This window comes from Pagrus pagrus (genome assembly GCF_965226575.1).
Source record: "Pagrus pagrus genome assembly, chromosome: 8".
In the NCBI taxonomy this organism is placed as follows: domain Eukaryota; kingdom Metazoa; phylum Chordata; class Actinopteri; order Spariformes; family Sparidae; genus Pagrus; species Pagrus pagrus.
Window position 1 is genome coordinate 17,726,146 of NC_140192.1, and position 17,009 is coordinate 17,743,154.

General features: G+C 41.4%; 1 protein-coding gene across 2 annotated transcripts in view; it reads right to left on the reverse strand.

Moving 5' to 3' along the window:
* The window catches only part of fras1 (Fraser extracellular matrix complex subunit 1), a 233,826-nt gene extending 223,714 nt beyond the window's left edge, over window positions 1-10,112 (reverse strand). For both annotated transcript variants that reach the window (XM_084361068.1, XM_084361067.1), the window contains exons 1-2: window positions 9,811-10,112; window positions 4,561-4,592 (exon numbers count right to left, since the gene is read on the reverse strand). In XM_084361068.1, coding sequence (XP_084217194.1) covers window positions 4,561-4,592; window positions 9,811-9,898 — 120 coding nt within the window. In that variant the 5' untranslated portion in view covers window positions 9,899-10,112. The remainder of the gene's footprint in view (window positions 1-4,560; window positions 4,593-9,810) is intronic.
* Window positions 10,113-17,009: the final 6,897 nt, after the last annotated feature.

Here is a 17,009-nt window from a genome sequence, read left to right on the forward strand (position 1 = left end):
TGAGCGCCCTTGAAGGCAGATTAAGCTGGCCGTCGTGTATTTTGGGGGGTATTTTAGCCATAATTGAGGAGGCCATCGGGAGCTGAAAGCAAATATGGAAAGAGAATCAAAGATGGGGAAGATGACAGCGTTTTAAACCCGTGGACCACCATGACTCCCCTTATCTATTACTGTCAGGATCAGGACACCTCTTCATGTAGTGTCCTTTACACGTCCAGAAATAGAGTCTGGCATGAATTTGTGGATTGGGAATGGTATTACTTTGTGCAAGAGAACAAGAATTAGTAGGAAATTCCGTCTTTTATTATGTGACAGCTGTTGCGGCCATTTCAGCCAATGGAAATGATATATGATTATTTGTTCAACAGAACAATCAGCCATTAACAAACTGTAAAGGACGAACATGAACCACAACTACAACTCTGAGACACTCCAGAGGGACTACAGTGTTTCAAAAAGTGTTTCTCTACTTCTTTTGTATTGAGAGATGAGCTTTGGGCTTCTCAGTGCTCATCATGGGAGAAAACTGTTGCTGAGTCAGGAGTAAAAGTGTCAGGATTGGGACAAGAAGACAAGAAGAATTAGGACCAGTCTGGACAGGAGTAGGTGTTAGTGTCAACAAACTAGCTCATATTGCAAATAAGTGAACTCAGAGTTGATGTGATTGAGGGGTTTGGACTGCTACAACTGCATTAAACCACTGCTTCACCTCTGATAAACCCCAGCTGTGCCTCTTTGTAACCCGTGGCATTACAGCCCGGACCTCTGTCCTGATAGTGCTATTCCTGAGGTGCCCTACATTTTGATTCCTACAGAAATGGCGCCTTGCAATGGCAGGAATTCAAGCCTTGAGGGGCAGGTGATATATTTGGACATGGTGCTGCATGTTGCCGAGCCCTGCTGTCCTTCACTGCGGGCTATATGTGCTGTATTTCAGCAGCATGTCGGGCCTGGTGGCACACTGCACCACTGCAATAAGTCTTGAGTTATTTCAATCTGTCAGTACGCATGTAGAACACATTACCCACAATTTCTTTAGTGCACAGCAGGAGGAGCATACAGAAACATTTACTCAAGTGCTTGAGAACATGCTTTTTGCACTTTTGCACTTTTAAATCCACTGCATTTTTCTGACAGCTGCCTCTAAATACTTAACAGAATAAATTTAACAAAAACATGAGAATTTCACTTAAAGAGTTGCACTTTAGTTTCATGTATACTGAGATTTTATTTGGAGAGTTTTACCAGCCCTTAAACTGGCATCAGCCATCATGGGCCAGCCCTGGGCCTCAGTTAGCTCATTCTTGTTTCTCTATCACCTGCTCTACAAGAGAGGAATTTGAGATCTCCCTTCTCCACTGGCAGCCATGTTTAGTACGTGATGTAAGCGTCCTAGCTGACAAGGTTGGGATGTTTAGGATGACCTGAGGGTGATGTCACTTCAGACCTTTGTTTACACCGGGAGCTCCTTTGAGCACAGCCCTCTGTGGGTCTCATCTGTTTCATCAGGTTACAAGGCCGGAGATAGGAGACAGCTGACTGGTGAAAGATTTAGTGCAGATGTGGAACATCAGCCAGACGCCGTCTCCCCTGGCCCCTCCAACTTGTCAGCAGGAACTGAACCGATGAGAAGGTCTGATCAATCTATCCGTGGGAACCGGGCTCTGCTCCGTGGGAAAATGTGCATACCTGCTCTTCAGTGTCTGTATCTCATTTGTTTAATCCATCGTACACATGTAAAAGTCACCAGTGCCTTGATCAATATGGTTTTTGAGGAAGGGAGCAAGAGCTTTGTTTTGATAAATTCTGAAAACTTGACGAACATAACACAAAAAATGTTGATGATCTATTCAAATCGACACTGATGATTAACAGCTTTTTAAAGAATACTGACACTTGGTTCAGTTATTTATCTCCATGTAGCTGTGCTCAGAGCCTCCATCTTGCAGTATGCAGAGCAGACACTATGCAAATAGAAAGAATCCTACTCCAAACTGGCTGTAGTTTGACGTTCTGTGTTAGGAAGCTGCAACAGCTAATTAATCGCCTGAGCATTTAAAGACCTCACTGTTGGATGATTTGATAGATATCTGGCGTATCAGACATTCTGATTGGCTGCTTGGGAGTTTTAGAAGTTCCCCAACTCGTTGTCCCATATGGCTGCTGTCAAAAGATCCATTATAAACTTCCTTGCATTAGTATCAGTCGAGTAAAATGTCGTATCTGTACTCTTAACAGGGACTGTGAAGCAGACAGGCCATATCGTCCTCAAGTTCCACGCCATCTGTGAATCAATATTTTCTTTTCTTGTACATCACATTTTAATCTACGTAACAAGGTTACTCAGGTAATCTGAGAATGTGTTTACATGCACTGTGGTGACCTGGTTAAGTTAAATCTGCATATACATGCAGCAGTTCAGTAATCAGCTTTAATTCCAGGAGCATGCCTTACTGATTTCAGCTGTGAGAGTGACAGAAAACGTGTCGTTGTGCCGTTCGGCTGTTACTTTTTGTGTTTGAAGCCTTTTGTCACCCACATGAGTTCATGTAAAAAGCCAATTAGAGAAGAAATCAGCGTTCTCCAAGAGAAATCTATCTGGGGGAGATCAGGTTTCTCCAATCTCCGGTTTCTCACTGACATGATGTTAACGAAATCAGTTTACTGGAGAAACTGTCGTGCATGTTCACTTACTGGCTGGGCATTCAGTTTGGAGGTTCCTTGTCTACATTCGGTGCTCACACTGAATATTATTCAGGGTTTTTAGACTCTACAGAGAAGTGTGGAGAGGCGTGAAAGAATCATTTGGTTATTTTCAGGTCTGGGAACATTTCAGAATTGCTGGAGAAACCTTACAAAAGTAAAGGAAAATGCTGTTTTACTGCAGTTTAAAATGCCTCTCATCTCTCATATATAATTGTGCCTTCCTGTCCTTTTTAGTTGAGCTCTGTCAAATGATCAGAATGATCTTTGTTCATGGATTGACAGATATTATTCGCATAGATCACGCTGAACACCAAATCTAATTAAATAAAGAAATTCAAGTCAGGAAAAAGAAGAAAGAGGACACTGATCATGTGTGAGAAGGCTGTTTTGCACCCCTGATTATTTTCACAGCAGACCTAAACCACACAGAGAGGCCTCAGGGCTCTTATTGAGACCTGCACTTTAATCTGCGTGTGTCTTTATTTTCCATTTGTTCCTATCTGCCCACCACTCCAGGTGTTGGGGGGGAAGTTCTTCACTTTGAACTCCAGAAGGGCCTTTTCCCGACTGTGTTCAAACATGCCGGAACGTCCCACCTGTCTCCCTGCCCTCTCCTCTTTCCCACAAACCCCCTCCTTTCCCTTGGCCTCCACCACCACTCCTCTTCCCTCCTAAAACACTGCCTGTACCATTTCTGCCTTTACATCCCTCGCTCCAACAATTATCCAGCTTCAAAGCCGGGGGAAAAAGTAACACGGAGAGACAGGATGTGTTCCTGTGCATTTACAAGGATTGAAGGTAGTTGTAGGTATGTAACTGCTCGCTCTTTTGAGCTTTACTGTAATTATGCTGATACCACAGCAGGAACGAAGCAGGAGCTCGTCATTATTCCGCCTGGGAACCGCAAGTCTGCCGCTGAGAACCGTGTTTAAGGCTTTTTAAGAGAGATTACCAGTTGTTGCAAGACACAAGTGATGGTTTTCTGAAGCGCACAGCAGAAGATGTCATTCCTTTAAACTTGATCGGTTGGACCGACAAAAAGCTGAACCAGCCAAATACATAAAATGCTCAAAGACAGTTGATATCAAATGGTAAGCCATGAGCAAACTGTGGCAGTGAGTTGGGGCATGTATTGGCATCCTACACTGACAGTTATTTTTGTGTCAAACCTTTTACAGTTCAAATCTAAAGTGCAAATGCTTGAAGGTGGGCAAGCCCCGGCTGCACCCTCAGAGGAACAAAATGACTTCTCGTCTGTCATTGCCTCCAGCGGAACACGACAACTTTAAACATTAATATAAGTCACAGGACAGGATATGAAGATCCGGCAGCAGGGTTTAAAGAAAATAAAACAAAAGCACATCTCAGAGCAAAACCTTGAATGTTCGCCAAAACCCAGCGGGAACCGCTGGATTGAAGCTCATCAGAAAACTTCTGTCTAACTTTGAAAAGAGCCTAACCTTCAATCGGCAGAGCAGCGGGAGTCAGCTGCTCTTCTTTTAGCAGCCGGGCTCGCTGCCGTGCTGCAACATGCTCTCTCAACGCCATTATCATCCACAAAGTCAGAATGAGGCATGCATTATAGATGAGACACATCTTCTCAGCTAAATCGCAGACAACAGAGGATATGCAGCAATCCCAACTGATAATACATTCGCCTTTCACCACCTATCTCTCCGCATACACACACTTAACAGCTTCAGCCGTCAGTCATACTAGCCTCATAACGTCCCCTGTGAATTATACATGAGCATTCCCATTAGGCTTTACAAACAGACACAAGATCCTACTTCTGTGAGTGGAGCAGTGATACTACAGAGATCAAATAGGATATGAAAGACTGGGTGCACCTACCGCATACAGCGATCCCTCGTAGATACAGGCTCCTGGGATGACAGACAAGGGAGAGAAAGAAAGATAGCATTAGAGTCCAGCCATGATAGCATGAATAGCATGTTTTTGTCAGACATTATGTAAATCTGACAGTGTAATTCCTGCAGAAACTCAGGTCAAACAGTAGATCAGCCTCATGAAAGATTAGCAATCAATTCCCTTCAATCTCTCGGATGTGAGGTCCTGTAGGCCCTTAGTGTCAAGTACGTCGCTGCGTACCGTCAGATTCTGAAAATGGTCGATATATCTCAGCAACATAGAGAAATGCGAGGCGAATAAACAGAATTCTGAATCCAAATGAGAAAATCCAGGAACAAATATGCAACATCAGCCTGAGATGATGCTTAACCATGAAATCACAGGTCTGATGTTACAGGAATTCAGATGTCACTGACACATGAGGTGAAAATGATGTTAGTTTGTAGTTCGATTTTTATCAGGAAGCCCTCTCTTTCTTGCAATGTTAGCCTGTGTTATTGTTTAAAATGCACCACTAACTCTAGTTATTAATTTAATTAATCTCATGGCCTTCGCTGTTTTCATGCAGAATATAAATAATCTTCCAGTCGTGCTGTCTTGTATTTATAAAAATTGTCAGACTGCTGGACTTTTTTTAAGCCTCTGGTACAATAGTTTAACATTACCCGTCTGGCAATGCTGCTGCCTTACTCTGGATGTGAGCTTTAGATGGACACCCAGTCCAGGACATCTCCCACTCAGTTTGCCAAACTCATAATTAGTTAGTTAATGTTAAACTATAAGTTGCTTAGCTCAACAAAGCTGGAGCTAATCAATGATGAGCTGAGTCTGACAAAGTCCAGCTCAGACTGATGAACATTAAGCCTTTTTGCACACATATGCAAATGCACCTGCAAAACACACCCAGATTACTTAATTTCACAAAAGCAACACACACTCAGGCTCCTTTCTGCTGGACCATGGCCCCCTGGGAACATCTCTCTCTCTCTCCTGGCTCCCGCTACCTCCCATATTGACGGATCTCGATCGTCATACCCTGGACTCCCATGGATCATTGCTCTCATGTTTTACTATCTCCTATATCTGTACTTCTGTACATTTTTTATTGCTAATTATCTTGTGTGGCCTGTCCTCCTCCGGGTCACCACGGTGGAGTGGAGGCCGAGTGGCTGGGGCACCACTTGTCGATGCCTCAGCCTACTCAGTCGTCTCCTGGATCCACACACTTTACACATATTATATATAATTTCCTTGAATCAGATATTCTGTCAATGAAATTTGCAAACTGTGTTTTGTTGTTCTGTTCTGTACATGCCACATCTATTTCATGTCTGTCCGTCCTGGGAAAGGGATCCCTCCTCTGTGGCTTCCTGAGGTTTTGTTAATGCAAGCAGTAATTTCCAAAGCAAATGTTCTGACAAAACTACCAAAACTAGCACTTAAAGAAAGAAATGATATTACTTTAACTTGTGGCGCCTGGAGACCTCATATCATCATTCCTGCTCAGAATTCAGTTTTGTATCTCTTGTTGTGAGCATTTATCCACAGTCAGTTCACCATGAACTGTTGCCATTGGGGCTTAAAGCCAGGAAATATGCAACCTTTAGACTGAAATAACAGGACACTGATGATTATCTCCGTCAATCTGAAGGCTAAATGTTAAGAAAACACAGACAGGCGGACGGACACGTGCCTCAGCCCAGCCCGAGGTCTGAGCCTCACATAACCAGACTGGAGAAATGTGAGACGTCTCGGGGGGGGAAAGTACAGCGAGAGGTAAAGATTTACCATAATGGTCCAGGTCCACAAAACAGGAGTAAAGTTACAGTTGTGTTCTCACACAAGATGCCCAAGAGCGAGCCAGTGCATGCTGCTGCTTCGTGCTGCCGTCTCTTTATCTCTCTGTATGAGAGAAAGAGTGAGCTGCAAAGTATAATCTGGCAGTTAAATCAGTTTGTGGCAGATAAACAGAAGTGGTTTTACACGGCAGTTCTGCTGCTAAAGAAAACAGTTTACAAAATCCAATTAACATTTCAGATTCAAGCAATTATTAGTCAGTTTTTGATGCTGTGGCATTAGTTAACATATCAAAGATGAGTGAGTGTCATTCCATCACACTGTAATAACAGTGAGTATGAATTCAATGTAACCGAGGTTGCAGATGTTTAAAAAGACACATTTTATTCGATTTTCTTTATAGAAATATGCACCTACCTACATCCAAGTTGAATGGAAATACTTGGCAGGTTAAGTAAAGAATTAAGGCTTCAGGCCCACATTTAGCGTTTTGAACATATTGTGATTGAAATTGACGAACTGGGCAAAAAAGTGAGGTAATTTTCTTTAGGCTAAAATAGGTAACTGTAGGCCCTCTAAATCTGTCTTTATTCAATGTGGAATTACACCCGAGGAGGCCAGAGGCATTGTTGCCGTTTCCAGCTGTCAGTTTTACTTTAAATCCACTATCAGAGAGTAAAACCGCAAGCTTGAAACTGCAACCATGCCTCTGTCCTTTTTTGGAGGAGCTCTGCTCTTACTCCACATCTCCCTTCATGTTTTGACTATGACATAACTCAGGGGAGGAAAGAACCTCCAGGAAAAGCCTAAAAATGTATACATTTTAAATGGAGGTTTGGTGTGTGGTGGAAGATCACCGAGGACTACGGAAACCTGACATTAGACCTGTCACCTGTTGCTCATATTCAAGCCAATTTTCACAAGATGATTCTTAATTAAAAGAATCCTGAGCTATCAACAGTGATTTCTTGTGATCAAGCCTCATCTGCTCAGGATAATTAAGGTCAAAGGGAGTTTCATCATGGAGTTGCTCCTTGAAAGAAATAGATATCAAAGAGCATCACAGAAACGGGAAAATACAAAGGCCTATCTACAGATTTTACCACCATTCTTATTTCAGGGCATTAGATCATGAAATTGTGAAGGCAGTACCTGGAGATGACAAGATTTTGAAACACTCAAGATGAGATGCCACGCGAAAGTATTGTGGCAACTCACAGCATTTAGAGAGAAAAAGAGGAGAAAACCTCCTCTCGTGGAAAAAACTTGAACCGTTTCTCTATAATCACCCATAAATGCTGCCTTTCTCAGCTTGATCACCTCACAGTCAGGACTCTCATATCAGACAAACTTCATTTGATTGGATTTTTAAATGAGGATTGTTGCTTCAATTATCCATCAAGTGTTTGACTGTTTGTGATGCTGGGAAAGCGGCACATCACCTGTCTTTTTTGTAATGTTTTTATGCCAGAAAGTGCTAATTTTGGTGAAAATACAAATTTAAAGTAAAGTTTTACTGTTTCTGTGATTCTGTTTGAACTCCTATATGCTTTGCATTGAAATATAGTCATTTAAATACTGTTTTAACAACAGTTTTATGTTCCCTAGACATTTACAAGACCTTGTTTAGTCCAGCTTTAACTGGAAGTCGAGACATTTTCTGACCTGCAAATCACCAAATCAATGCTTCATGGAAAAGAATCGCAGTCAGAATTTTAAGCGGACCCATGCTGGAATAAGTTGAGTTACTTGCATCAAAAATACAACATCCTGCTTCTCATTATCACCCAAAAACAATCTCCTAGGTGAGCGAGACTATAATCTGGTTCGGTCGGGAATAATAAGCAGGCAGATGTGCGGAGCCACCTTCCACAGGCAAAACGTGACTCCAAACTTTTCTCCACAAAGTCCTCTCCAAATCTCATCATCCATTCAATCTCACAGAGCAGGACTTAATGTCGATAACATTTCAACTTTTATAACTATCTTGCTCCGCTTGCCAACGCCAACGTGCCCTCTTCTCCGCGGAAGGAGGCGAAGGAGTATCTTGCTTTATGAAAGTTTGAATTTTATCGATGCATGTGCTGCCAAGCAGATTGGATGCCTGCCGAGATGACGAGTAGAAGCTAATGGTCTGGAGTTAAATTCAGCTGCTGCACGTAAGCAAAGAAACTTTCACTTCTTTCCAGATTTCATAATGGCTCTCCCACACTGTGATATTAACAAGCCTGAGTTTGATTTGAGGAATGAAGGGAAAGCTTGAACGGGTCAGCTCAGTAGCAGCTGAGCAGACCTGCTTTAGATTCTGCTCCTGACAGTCTTGTGCATTATAGCTCCTCTGATGGGAATACTGTAGCTGTGCATGGGCAGACGTTTTAGATTTGATGCAGAGTTATGAATATTTAAACGGCACAGAGGCCGCCAACAGGATCAGATGCAAAGACCTTTTGCAACGTGAAAATGTACAACCACCACAGACAACAGGTTGACTTCACGTGATGCTTTTCGTTTCAATGACGGTGTGAGAATGAACAGAATAATCATTCACCTGGGAGATCAGTTTGCTTGATAATGAGCTTAAATTTGTTATTTTTTTAGGCAGGTTCCTGAACTTCTTCCAGCTTTTCAAAGCTGACTTTCAAACTGACTTTGAAGTACATCGTCACTGAGGATTGCTTTGGTGATTTGCAGATGAAGAGATGTGCAGACTTCATGTTTAATCTAAATATAAATCAGTGTCCAGCAGATTCTAACTCCTATGCACTGAAAACTTTAACTTCTAGTCCATTCTAACACATTTTATCAATGCTGATCATTTTATTTCAGGGATCGAAACACAGTTAGAGTTTCACAATCTGACTAATCTGAGTATGGGTGCTGTTTTCTCAGCATCAAACAGTTAAATCTTCAGTGGACACTTCCCCAGGTGGAGGGCTCTAATTCAGAAATCCTGTCAAATGAACGTGTGTGACATAAAAGAGCTTACTTTAAAATTCACTATCAAACTTTACACAGCCTGAAGTTGGAAGTTGGCACACAGTTAAATCTCTGCCCTCATCCCTGGGAAACAACAACCTGCTGAGGGGACCCAAAGCAGGGTCCTGGCCCCCTCTGGGAGTCCTTGCAGGAGCTCCAGGACGTCCTTGGCAACTTGATGAATAAGTTACATTCACAATCATTCTCAATAGAAATGGGTGCAAACAGAAGAGATAAGCGACAATTCTGGCCACAACTTTTACTCCCTTACAAGATTTCCATGCGCAGCCTGGACAGATTTATGCTGAAAAAGTAGCTGATACGGAACTAAATCTGATTCAATTTTGGAGTTTGAGTCTCTGATGTGAGTGCGCATGGTGGTCTGATAACCCCTGACCTACATAACAACCCAGGCAACCAGTTTGATTAAAAAAAAAAAAAAAGATCAGAGATACCCACCATGTAGCCCACGGGGGACGGTGAGGATCCCAGCCAGAGCGCCAACAAATATCCACCATCCACCCATGGTCGCAGCCAAAAAGGGCATTAAATCCAAATCCAGTCAGAGAGGGGGAAACGCGCGGTGTGTTTGTGTTTCTCTCTCTAGCTCAAATGAAGACAGTTCTCACTGTGCATTATTGATGTCCCGATGTGAGAAGAGAACAACCAGGACAGATCCAGGAAACCTTTTAAAAGGGAGCGGAGAGACGGAGCGCACCGGGTCCGACTCCTGAGCGCTGCGCTCCGGGCTGGAATGCGGCACAGTCCCGAAACCTGGAGAAGTATCCACCTCCTCCTCCTCCTCCTCCTCCTCCCTCTCCTCCGCCTGCTCGCCGCTCCACCGGGTCGGACACTAAACTCTGCCAAAATACAAAATAAAATCACCAGATGCGAGGTGATTCGTCCTCTCCCCCAGCAGCAGAAGCAGCAGCCGGGACGCTTTTTAAAAGCCGAGGCGCATGACGACGAGAGGCGGGGAAGTGGTCGGACTTTCCGCGCTCCTGCAGCGAATGTTGCGCGGTGTTTGAAGTCACTTCTTGCGGGTGCAGCGGTCTTCTTGTCCTCCCGGTGCCCCACACTCCCTCCTCTACTTCTTCTTCTCTTTCTTGTTCGTCCTCCCCTCCTCTCTCCAGGAGGACGTCCCACCTCTCCTCTGCTGCCTCCCCCCCTCCACCCCCACCACCCACCTCGCAGACATCATAATCTCACATGATGGGGATTAAAACATGAGGGAGAAGTTGTTTTATGGAGGGAAGTTTTGGTGATGGATTCAGCGTTTTAATCCTAGGTTTACAAAATGATATGATAGACTTTTTAGACTTTTAAAGAATTGATGGTGTGTTTATAGTGATCCTCAAGGTGCACTGTGTGGCTTTGGGGAAGACATTTTAACCAGAAGAGAAATATTTTCACTGGTAAACTAAATAATCAAACTTTCTTTGTATTCATGACTGAATAAACCCAGTTAACAAGCTGATATTAAAGGGGCTCTGTGTAGTTTTGGAGAAGATATTCAAACTCAGAATTTTTATATTTTAAATATGAATGAGGTAAGAATACAAACTCAGAAATATTTATATTTTCCATAACTGAATAAACAAGCTGTTCTCCGAGAAAAATAAGGTCACCAGAACACTGAAAGGTGGCAGGGTCCGCCAAACATAGCAAAACAGTATGAAATTGTGTTGTCCTTTAAGGTCAGTTTGTTTGTTTTGTTTATTCAGTCATGAAAACAAAGACAGTTTGTTTATTCAGTTTGTTTAGGCATTTAAAAAATCAGTCAATGAAGATCTTTCTCCTCTGATTAACATTCTGCAAAACTACATAATGCTCCTTTAAAGGAAACCACAATTCAAACTGTTTTACCTTATTTGTATTTGGCGGACCCTGCCACCGTTCACCGATCTTCAAACAGTGTTCTGGGACCTTGTTTTTCAATTTGTTTACTCAGTTATTGAAAAAAATACATATTTCAGAGTTTGTATCATTACCTCACTGATATTGTAAATATTAAAATTCTGAGTTTGAATTTCTTCTCCAGAACTACATGGTGCCCCTTTAACTTATCTTAATGTGTTTGTATCCTCTGTTATATCATTATTATCTCATGCAGGGAGATTATGGTCACTTTATCTCACCTAATGGCCTTTTATCCTCAATAATGTGCCTCATTATATCCTATTCCTACAAATACTGTGTATCTAAATGCCTAGTGAAAGTATGGTGTTATCTATAGCACAAAATTATTCAAATCATAAAAGCAGTTTTAAATCAGCAGTTTCATATGAAGGTACAAGCTCATGAGATCATTACCAGGTTTGAAAAACTTAAATTCTTGCTCAGTTTCTTGACTTTCTTCAGCAAGTCATTTCTTTTTCATTTGAATTTTTCTCATATAATACTGGACAGTTTCATAATACAGGCTTCTGAAATGATGTAAACTCCTCACAGCTCATAGGCATATGCAACTTTAACATACCTATAGGGACTCGGAGGCTTTTAGCGGTGGTGTTATGGTGATTTTTATATCATAAAGTATGAGTTTAAGCTTCCCCGAAGAATTCCTTTGCTGGCAAGATGTGCAAAAAGTTGAAAGTCAGTACAAAGCGAACGTGTTTGGGAGAATCTATTGAAACGTTGAATTGAGGGTTTTTTAAGGTGACTTTATTATACAAAGGCCTATTTTTATTTGGTTATTGGTTCATTAAATATGACATTTTGTGATATATCAACTTTTAATTCAGTCTGATATTTTCACTTTATTCTACTTTCTATACTATTTGCTGTCTCTTCAATAATTTAAATGAGTGAAAGCAACATAATGTAACTTTTTTTGTGCCTTAAAATAACAGATTCAAAATCATTTTGATGGTACATTGTGTCATGGTTTGAGTTTTTGGTTAATTATTTCCTGTTTAATTTTGTAGTTATATCCTCTTGTGTCTTGTCACTTTCCACCTCCTGCTCACCTGTGTTCCTAGTGTTCTGCTTCCCTCCTGTGCTCCTCCCCATCTGACTTTCCCCTCCCACCTGTCTCACATCAGTCTCGTTAGCACTGCCCTGTTCCCAGTGTCTGTCCACCTGCCATCATCCCCTCTGTAGTTTAGTTTGTGTTTAAGCTTGTGTTGCTCACTCTTTGTTGGTCCGTCTGTTCCGTTTCCTCACGTCAGTCCCGTGTCGCCTCTTATTCATCATGTTCCTGGTGTTCCTCATATTCTTTTGTTTATTTATTTCTTCTTGTTTTTTGTGGATTTGCTCCTGCCTATTTTGTTTAGTTATGTTGCTTGCCTTTTGGACAATTGGATTGGATTTTGGACTGTGGATTACAGTTTATATCATTAAAGCTTGCTTTTGTTGTTTCAACCTGCCCACCTGTTTCTCCCTCTGTGTGGTGAATGCTGTTTCTGTCTCAGCCACTCCGCCCCCCCATCACCTGTTTCTGCACTATGTCACTTCACTGAGAGGGTAGGATCACAGCGTTACATACATGTTTACGTCAACATACAAGTATTCAACACATAACATTGTTATGATGTAATGAGTTTTGTTTGTAGTTAGCACCTACATTAAATCTGACAAACTGTTACAGACCTGGGATTTGTATTTACAACAGTGGTGTTGCATGCAGAAACTGTGGGGGGCGCCAAATCGCACAAAATGCCAATTTCTACGAAATGTTGCTTTAATCTTGAGTTTATGGTAACTTCAACATACCTTGCATTAGTTTTATCCCCTGGACATCATCACACTCGTGTTGGCAACATAAAGTTACATCACCTTACCAAATATTTTTAGCAATTAAAAAATAACAGTGCCTTGTCTCTCACAGGTGTTGTATGTATTTTTATTTCTCTAATTGTGTCACTACAATAATCCCTGGAGGGACTTTGTAGAGCTTCTCCAGTGAAGTTTTATATTAATAGCACGTTACCTCCATAAAGTATTGCAGTGTGGTGGACTTATCTTTCATCCATTGTTGCTAGGTGTTTAATTCAGCTGATGTCTGTATAATATCCCTCTAAACTGTGGAGTATTATAGGATGTGTGCAGCTCTCTCTGTCTGTGAGTGTAATGTTTAATCAGAGGGAGTGTAAGGCTGAGATTCCTCAGTGTCACATGGCAGTAACCTGATCTCCACTCAGCCCTTTTGTCCTCTGCCAGAAACAGGGATCAGAATCAGTTTTGCCTTTGAACAAGCTTTCTTTCTTCGGCCTTAATGCTGCTGCTGCTGTCTGCACCCTGCAACTATTTATAACAAGGGCCCAGTGGTGCAGCGGAAGATTTCAAGATTTGGGTGAACCTTGGCCTCCAGTCTGTGATCCTGACAACAGGGCCAGAAATCCGTCAGAATAATTAATGTTTTCCCAATTAGGAACTCTTTAACCAACATCATTTTGACACTTTGTGTGGAGTCTGTTGATAATTGAACTCAGACATACTTCAGTCTCATTTTGAGGTCAGATTTAATAAGGAGGGTAAACTGATGAAAGGAGAGTTCACCCTCATAAATCTTCTGTTATGACCATAGACATTTTTATGCTAATTAGAGAAAGATAAATAAGGTGTTTTTATAAAGTTATTCATGGTTGGTGCAAGCGCTCATTAAGAAGACAGAAGACATGCCTTCTGTACTGCTTTTCTTTTGTATCATTCACTCTGCTGTTAAATTAGTGCTGTTAAAGGTTTTTGACGGAAATTATAACTGTTCAACTGTTTGTAACAATGTGTTTCTCAGGTGCTGTTCAGCTTGGAGGAGCTTGTGCAAAGAGGGAAGGAAGGTGTTGTCCCAGTGCCAAAGTTGCCGAACACTTGATATCATTTTAAACATTTGTAAAGGTGCACATATACACATGTATGTCCAGACTTGTATGTGTATGATTATTATATTTTTTATGTATTGTTCCCTAATTTGATGATTTGAGGGCTGCAACTACAAATCGCTTTCAACATTGATTGATCTGCCAATAGTTTTCTTGATTATCGACTGACGTATTCAAATGTCTCATTTTCTCCGACAAAAGGTCAAAAAGACAAAAGCATTCAAATCACAATGATATCAAACAGAGAAAAACAAGAGCAAATCCTCACACTGGACAAACTGAAACAAGCCAGTGTTTTGGTATTTTTGCTGTACAAATGTTTCAAATCATTAATCAATTATCAAAATGGTCGCCAACTATTTTCTGTTGATCAACTAATCAACTCATCAACTGATCATTTCAGCAGTTTTATTTTGTCTTTACAAAGATCAAAGGTCAAATGTGTCTTGTAAATTTCAACAAAATGATCTTCAAATGCAGGACATCACAAGTGTCCCAGTGAACCCTGACTATGAAGATTTTGATAATGATACCGAATTAATGTTTTAAAGGGGCTCTGTGGAGCTTGTGTGTCCTGCTGGATGCCAGTTGTTAGTTTATGTTTTTTTATCCATTCCTAAACTAAGGATTAGCCTTTCTTCACAGTCCCTCAGGAAAAAAATCCACAGTCCAGCAGCTTTAAACAACCCAAACAAATCGTCCACAGGCTTGTATAGGCAACCGAGAGAGACGGGGAAAGTTACATTTTTCACCTCACATCACAATCCACTCACATATGGCCAATAGTCATGTGGCAGGTTTGTTGATGAAATTAAGAAGAGATGCAAAAGATGTCATATGTACAGAATCGACCATGATATCATATCATATTGAAAATCTGAATTACAACATTACACATTGGATACATACATGAACAATAAAGGCCTATAAGTCTCAAAATAGCAACACAACTAACACCTTTTATGAAGCTCCTGCTTGTTAACAGGAAACTCGTTAAAGTCAATTTGATCATTTTTACTATTTCCACAATTTTCATTGCCTCCTTGATAGTCTCTTTCCTCTCCTCTCCACTGCCAAATCCTATTACATTAGCTGCTGCAACAGCCCGATTTCCCCACAGGGACCAATAAAAGTTCCAGCTTATCTCAATCTTACTCTGAATATCAACCTGCACAGCATCAGAGGATGGGTGTGTAATTGGTTGCACTGATTCAACACACATAGTTTGAAAAGAATTTCACTGTGGTTTTACCTTCCCGTAGAGAAGCTGCATGTTGTTAACAAATCAAATCACCTGAATAAATGTTGGCAAAGTACGTTCCTGCAAAATCACAGATAAGTTAAAACTTTACATTTCTTCAGGTTCCGTTTTCATTGTTGTGCTTGACACAATGCTGTGTATATGCTCTGGTTAAAAAACACTTGTTACCTGTTTTGGACGCCTCAAACAAGGCTGGAAATTGTCTCGGGGTCAAGTTTTGTAGAAATGTCACTTATTTGAGCATATCTGTGGTTTTCAGAAACGTTACCTGCTCACATTTTATCCTGGCAATTGGGCTGTGTCAACACCTGAGGTGTGAAGTGTGGGACTGCAGTGAGTGTGGAAATTGCTTTTGGGATTTTTAAGAGCAAATCTTCGCCCCAAGGGCAGTGAGACAGTTACAGGAAAGGCTCAGTTCACTGATTTAACTTCAGGCTTCTAATCCTAAAATACTGACCTAAACGTAGCATTTTCTGGAGTTAAAACATCACACTGACGTCAGTTTTACTTGCGAAGGATGAAATCCCTTTAAACTTGCTGCTGTACCAGCATTATGCCATCAGTGGGATTTTCCTTCAAGAGACCCGGGGTGGACTGAGCACTGATAAGAACTGTTCAAGGGCCATTCAGGCATTTTCAGCAACTTTTGAGGCTTCAAGATATAATTGCTTAGTTGTTGCAATCACACACATATTGCAATGGTCACAATACAGTTTATAAAGTATGAAAAAGTGCATCAAATGTTGGTTGCCCCACGTCTTTATGAATAATTGAGTAAAATGCGCTGAGAAAAAAAAAATCTAATTTTTCATGATTTTAGTTGCAACAGGTTGCAAAGAAGCCCTCCGTCTATTTCTACAGGGGGTTAGCCGCAAGGCTACATCAATACTGCCTCCTGGTGTTCACATGGTGTTACTACATCAGAGTTATACAGATTACTGTGAGCGGACCATGTTAAATGGATAAAAGTATTAGGACACACAAACATTGCAATCACTTCAAAGCCTCCACTGTAGCCTTCCACCAGATTTTATAACCTGGCTGGAATCTACTCCCATTCACACAAGTGCATCAGTGAGGTCTGACGCTGATGTTGGGTAATACAGTCTGGCTCAGAGTGGTGTTAGTTCATCCCAAAGGTGCTGGATGGGGTTCAGGTAAGCGCTGTGTCCAGGACTGTGAACTTCCTCCACAGCAAACTGGGAAAAACATTTTGTTTGCTTGTTTGGTCGCTGTGTGCATTTGGACGGGCATCGTCATGTTGAAATTGGAAACAAACTCAAGCTTCTGACGCACAGTAAATACCATTTTTCTTCTGGGGCAATAACATTTCCCTTAATTGAAACGTAAGAGCCCAAAACCAGGAAAACAGTAACAGACAAATAAGTAAAACAATGTATGTGGACAGGGTTTCCAAATCAGACCTGAGAAATATAAATACAAAATACAAATATACTGTGTGATCCGTGGACTTAATAAGATCACTTTTCTCTCTTGGTCACCTTGTATGTTTTGTCCGGCTTATACTCTCCCGGGCTTTCTTTAAAGCAACAGGTACCAGTACTCAGGAGCCAAAC